The following is a 6,152-nucleotide window of genomic DNA, read 5'->3' as shown; positions in this document are numbered from 1 at the left end:
CTTTTAAGTGTCTTAAAGATAGATACATACTTATCCGCTTAATAAGAAAGTTTTAATTAAGCTTCTTTCTTCGTGGGTCTGAGGTGTTCTTTGAGAAGTCATCAACATCAAGTTCAACAAGAAAACCACCTTTTTAGGTTCTTTGTCCCTTCAAATGCTCAAATAAATTATTAAGCTTCTTCATTCAAAGTATATGTTTCTAACAAACAAAAACATAAGAAAAAGATGGAAGCTTTGTTTGTTGATAACTTTGATCCAATTCAAGTTACTTACAACATTAAAACAAACCTTGGTTGGGAAGACCCGACTGTGCATAACCTAACAAAAACAACTAGAATACTTGTAATAGTGTAATCCTTTTGAAAATTGTTGCTTCTTTGGTTTCTCCTAAGTAACATGTCATATATAAATATATTATATATTAGAAATATATTTTTACATATAAAGGAATCTCTATGTAATCAGTCTTTTTCAAAAGCATCAAACTCCCAGTCATTGATCTCCTCTGCTGAGTCACTTCTGCCATCATTTCCCTCTGAGTCAAGTTCTGTTAAATTTTCCACAGATTTCACTGTTTTCTTTTCTCTAATCAGTGAAGACTGAATTACATCATGTATGTTTTTTGTGGATGGACTTTTACTGTTCACAGAATTTTTATTTGGAGTCTCAATCTTTAATATAGGTCTGTCTATGGATTCAAACTTATCTCTTAAGGTATCAATGGCATCAAAAAGCTCTTTTACCTTGTCATCTTCTTTCCTGAGAATAATATCATAATTCAATTTCATTAAATGAAAGGGGACTGAGATTTGTATGCATGACCTGAAGAGCACAATATGTACCTGAAAATGCCTTCAGTTTGGACATAGAATTGTCTCTTTATGGTTTCCACTACACTGCTTGTGGTTAAAAACTGAGAAAATAAGACCAAAAACTAATCAAGCTTTCATAGAAAGGACGGTTCACAAAACACAAACACAAAAAAAAAGGACATGCATACTTTGGCCTCAATGTTTACATATTGCTCTTCAAGATCTTTGTTTGGATTTAATGATTTTTGACTTTTATCATCTTCACCAGATGATAATTTGGATCTGATAGAAGTCATTAGAGTATTAGTAAGAGATGTAAAAATAAAAACGTAACAAATATTTCAAAGAGGAAAAAAAAAAAGGAAATTACTCTTGATTTATACTTAAGCTCTCCACAATTTCCTTAATTCGAGTGATCAATGACCCCAGCATTTCCTAATAATATAACATAGGTATATCATAAGAAAGTTGAAGAAACATATTGTATTGTGGTATAGACTAGAATTATGTTTGGAAAATAAGATTGGATTGAATAACTTTTCTCATGTGTTTTCTATCTTATGGATTCCCCATCTCCATGTACATTAAATGGTCAGAAAATTACAACTTTGTATCCACCTTATTTTCAACAAATAGTCAACTTATTCAATCTTCTATGTTTTTGATCTTATATTTCTTAACGCAATCCATTCATACTTTTCAATGATGTCCCAAGTGTATGGTAACTCACCTTATATATTGAAAGAAGATGCATGACCAAACTCACAAAACGGTCTCCACATTTCTCCAATTCAACCCTTCAATATATGAACAACAATGTTATCTATAAACAAGGAACTTAAGGATATCAAAACAGCTCTATTTATTTGTTATCACAAAACTTTAGATTCACATACATGACTTGCTTCTCTTTTTGATCTGTATATGAGGTCTGGAGAACCCAGGTTTCATCCAGAAACTTGATCCAAGTATCGACAATATCAGCTTCTTCTCTGTATGAAGCAATGGATTTTGATAGCTCATCGTCCTGTTATCAACCCATTGAATAATATAGCCAAAATAAATCAAGAAGGTTTTCTACCATGACAAGTTAATCTAATATTCATAACAATTTTACCTTCGTTTTCAAGTGTACAAGGATTTCATTACTGGCTTCATCAAATTGGTCTCTTTCTTCTCTTAAATTATGAAGGCGCATATGAGCACCAGCCAATGAGGTATTAACCTATATAACAAATGATTAGAGTATTAAAAGGTCAAGTGGAACTCAGAGTGCAGAAAAAATGACAGAGTCTACTTGTTAACAATTCGTGCATCTATATAAGTAATTCCTTTCCTATGTTAAAATCCAAAAACCATTATTCTAATTCTCGTCAATATTAAGATTTATTGACCATAATCTTCATAAAATGGCCAACATTAAGATTCTAATACCCACTAATATTTTGTTTTATTTGCAAATAAAGGTTGTAAATTTTGCATCAGTCGTTTGACATTAAATTTCTGTGACAATGCCATTCAATTTAATTTCTTGTATATGTAAGATTGTATTTTTTTTTCTATTATTACAGCTTCAACATGTGGAAGACATTGCAGATCAAAAGTACTTGGTTATTATACATGATAGAAATCTGAAATTTGATCATGATCTCCTAAAGTGCATTTTAAACATAAAAAATGTGACAGAATGAGCAGAAAAAGGTAAACCTTTTTCAGTTCGGCTTCAAGTTCATCTCTTTGTATCTCAAGTTGTTTGATCTCTGCCACCATTTCCTAAATACAAAAATAAGTTACAGCTAACTACTTAATTCACCTAAACACCAGAAGATAATATATCTTTTGCATGGGATTTCCTGCTAGTTATTTGACAAAAGAACAATCATTAAGAATTTTGAGGTAGTAAATAGCGCATGCCTTCTCAATATGATGAACTTCATCTGATTTAGCTACACGAAAGCTGAGAGCTTCTTCTTTATGAGATCTGCGGAAAATATAGAGAAAATGAACACTGACCAACTAACATATGTTCACGCTGTAAAAACTCAACACAAACACCCACAACTAGCCAAGAACAAAAAAATATGAAAGAAAACAGCCTCAGGCTAATAAATTCATAATGTAATCTATAACAATAGTACTAAAACCCCTTTTATACTATTCTAGATCAAGATGACTTTGTTAGTTTGTAAATAAACCAAGTCTTGGTTAGTTTTGAACGTTATTGGCTGCAGTCAAAAACTATTTTACCAGCTAACTAGACTAAGTTAGATTAAACCTGTGATCCAAAATGCGTTTTTCAGCTTTTGAGGTAGAGTTGGCTAGTGATTCCAATAATATTTTGAGTTTATAAACCTGCAATGCAGCATTAATTTAATCTCTTTAGATCCATGGATTGAATTCTATTTCATTAAGGCATTAAAGAGTAGTGGTATAGCATTGCATGGATTGAAACCTTTTCAGCATGCATCTCTGGAGAGTCTCCATTTCTCAGTAACTTCTTTTTCAGCAAGAGAGCCTCTAAATTGAAACATAGTTGAATTTCAGCAAGTGCCTACAAGAAAACGAGATCTTTAATAAGAAGCTAAAGTATATCAAAATGTCACAGGTAAGATAATAAGAAAGAAGATGAGGTGGCCCACTGGTTCAGTTTCAAGAGTTGTTTCACCATCTTTATTGTTTAGATTATTAAGCTTTTCCTTTATGCTGCAGACTTCATCATCGATTCTGTGAGTTAAAAATGAAAATGTTAGACAGTCTCACGTTGCTAATGTGTGGAAAGATAATAGAATAAATAAGATGAATAGGCTACTTCTCCCATTGCCAATTGGTTTTGAGATAAAACTCCATTCACTTTATCCCATGATGCTCAACATGGTATCAGAGAGAAAAAAATAAAACTTCTATTTTAAGATGGAACCCCATTCATCTTATCCCATGATTCTCAAATCCCACAATATGACAAATGAATGAAGAAACACAAACTCATACATGAACATAAGAAACTCAACATTACCTAAGGGTTCTTTTCGCTAACTAATATTTTGGACCATATGCCCGAGTTGTCGTTGCTCTTATATTGTGTTAAAATTTACGATCTTCCACCTCAAAATTAATTTAGTGATGAGGGAGAACAATTAATAATATTTTAAAGTGTATAAATATACTTGTATCTATTTGATGTATAACACTCCCTAAACTAGAGATATACGATAAGTAAGCACCGTGCAATGTCTGAATTTATTTTCAGTCCTGCAATAGCACCTTGGGCAAATTGGAGCAATTCTTCACGTTTTATCTGAATAACAGATATAAATAATAAATTAAAGTTTTATACATGTATACATACACATAAACATACGTATATTCTATTTTATGCATAAAAGAAGAGATGAATAATCACCAAATTTGCTTACCAATACTTCTTCATGGCAACCTGAGAAAGCCTCAGACAAGTCCTGCACTCTTCTCATAACATCAATATGTACTTCTTTCCCTCCTGTGAGACACAGCCTGTGTATTACAACCACAAATATATTGCTAATTAACCCATTTATCTCAAACACATATATTGTAATAAGGTCAAATTGCTTTTCTTTTCTACTTCTGCGAATTATTGGTTCTTTCGACTTGTGACTTTTGAATTTTTTCGAATTGTAAATTGTGACGTGATACTTTTAATAGTAGTTAATTTGCTCCCCGAACTATTAAGTCATTCAACTTTTTCCATCTAAATTTATGTTAAATCTTTTGCAATGTCAAAATTTTTTAAACAGTTTTTTTATCAATATTTTACACTGATCTGACTCCAACTCAGACTTTAGAAACTGAACCAATACCTGGCCCTCGATTTGCACCCGCCCTGTACCAATTTCGAACCAGCTTCGGACCCGACTTAAATAAAATTAAAAAATAAAAATAAAATTTAGAAAACACATTTTTGTTTTTTATTTTTAAAATTAAAAAACAAAATTAGTTACCGAATATATTTTTGTTATTTAAAAATAAAATTTTTACTTAAAAAATTTAAAAACAAAAGTGTTACCTAAAACTAATTAAGTTTAATAAAATAATTAGAGGAACATTAATAAAAGCTATTTGTAATATAATAATAATAATAACTAGAAAGTAAGACAATTTAGAGTAGAGGAGAGAAATCAAACCCATATAACTCCAAAAGCAGAGGAACTTCTTCATCATTGGGTGCTTCAAGAATCTGGTCATACAAAAGAGTGAACCTGCGGTTAAACTCCATGGATCAGCATATACAAAATGTACTATTTGTTTTTCCTCATAAAATTTAGATTGATATTATAAACATAAATTAATGTAGTGTATTAATTACCATGGACAGTGTGATGCCTTCAAGAGCTTGGCTATAAAGAAAAACATCAAGAAAATTTCTGGGTACATCTCCATGAGAGTCAACATAAAGAACCAAAGTTGGTCTCTTAGGAGAATTATCTTTATCATCAAAAGTATTAGTAGGAGAATCATGATGTTGTTCGCTTGGGCTTTCATCAGAAGTGGCTGATGATAATTTCTCGACTTCTTTAAGAGCAACCAACCACCTTCTCAATAACTGAACTCTTTCAACCCCTCTACATGAAACAGACACTTCTTCTAATCTTTTTACCGTATGCTTAAACCCTTGTAGATTCCTCATACCCTGTACATCATCAATACATACACATATATTTATATTACATAATAACAAACACATTAAGCTGAGTTATATGAAAATAATAAGCTTAATTTTTCTCAAACATTAGTGATAATGGTAAGATATCGTTTAGGACATGGATTTTCAGAAAAACACAGCAAATTATTACAATGCGTTCTTGGAGGATCCTGGCGCCACCAGCAACGGCATTACCGGCATGGACAACAACGGAGTCAGCATAGCTGCGCATGGTGCGACGGAGCTGGTTCTGACCTCCTACCTCCGCTGCTCTGTTCACCGCCGTTCTTAACCACGACATGTTTTTATCTCTCAAGCTATATATCTTAATATTGTAGAATAATTGTATGTTGTGATGGCACAAAAACTAAAACAAAATATTAAGAGATAAGAGTTTTTTTTAGATAATTAAACAAGTATAATATATTGATTCATGATTGCTAAGAATGAATCAACCACCTTCCTCTCCTCTCCTTTCTTTTTCTTTTCTTTTCCTTCCTTATTTTTTGCCTCTTATTACGCTTTATTACTCTTCCTACCATTTTCGCATGCAATATATAATTTATAAATATATATTAAAAAAGAATTAGTAATACCAGTGGCCTGAAATTATTAAGAAACAACAAGAGTCAATTTTTTTTTAAACAAAATTCAAAAAATTA

At 31.6% G+C, this 6,152-nt stretch overlaps 1 protein-coding gene across 1 annotated transcript; it reads right to left on the bottom strand.

The window, feature by feature from the left end:
* Nucleotides 1–215: 215 nt before the first annotated feature.
* On the bottom strand, nt 216–5,791 carry LOC115709144 (uncharacterized). The gene is made up of 17 exons (XM_030637179.2): nt 5,642–5,791; nt 5,155–5,478; nt 4,973–5,025; nt 4,226–4,322; nt 4,034–4,107; nt 3,452–3,536; nt 3,265–3,363; nt 3,088–3,164; nt 2,727–2,793; nt 2,520–2,585; nt 1,930–2,037; nt 1,709–1,839; nt 1,543–1,609; nt 1,183–1,247; nt 1,001–1,094; nt 843–913; nt 216–759 (listed from the first exon to the last, which is right to left on the bottom strand). Exons 1-17 carry the CDS (start codon nt 5,789–5,791, stop codon nt 462–464), a joined length of 1,926 nt encoding a protein of 641 aa, XP_030493039.1. The 3' UTR covers nt 216–461.
* Between the last annotated feature and the right edge of the window lie 361 nt (nt 5,792–6,152).

Source organism: Cannabis sativa, chromosome 3 (genome assembly GCF_029168945.1).
Source record: "Cannabis sativa cultivar Pink pepper isolate KNU-18-1 chromosome 3, ASM2916894v1, whole genome shotgun sequence".
Lineage (NCBI taxonomy): Eukaryota > Viridiplantae > Streptophyta > Magnoliopsida > Rosales > Cannabaceae > Cannabis > Cannabis sativa.
This window is presented reverse-complemented; position numbering and strand designations above follow the sequence as displayed.

Excerpts from the sequence above, each read along its gene's own strand:
- LOC115709144 (XM_030637179.2), bottom strand. The coding sequence starts at position 5,791 with ATGTCGTGGTTAAGAACGGCGGTGAACAGAGCAGCGGAGGTAGGAGGT. Across the intron at positions 1,610-1,708 it reads CAAAAAGAGAAGCAAGTCAT|GGTTGAATTGGAGAAATGTG; the intron begins GTATGTGAATCT and ends CATATATTGAAG. Across the intron at positions 1,095-1,182 it reads AGCTTAAGTATAAATCAAGA|ATCCAAATTATCATCTGGTG; the intron begins GTAATTTCCTTT and ends GACTTCTATCAG.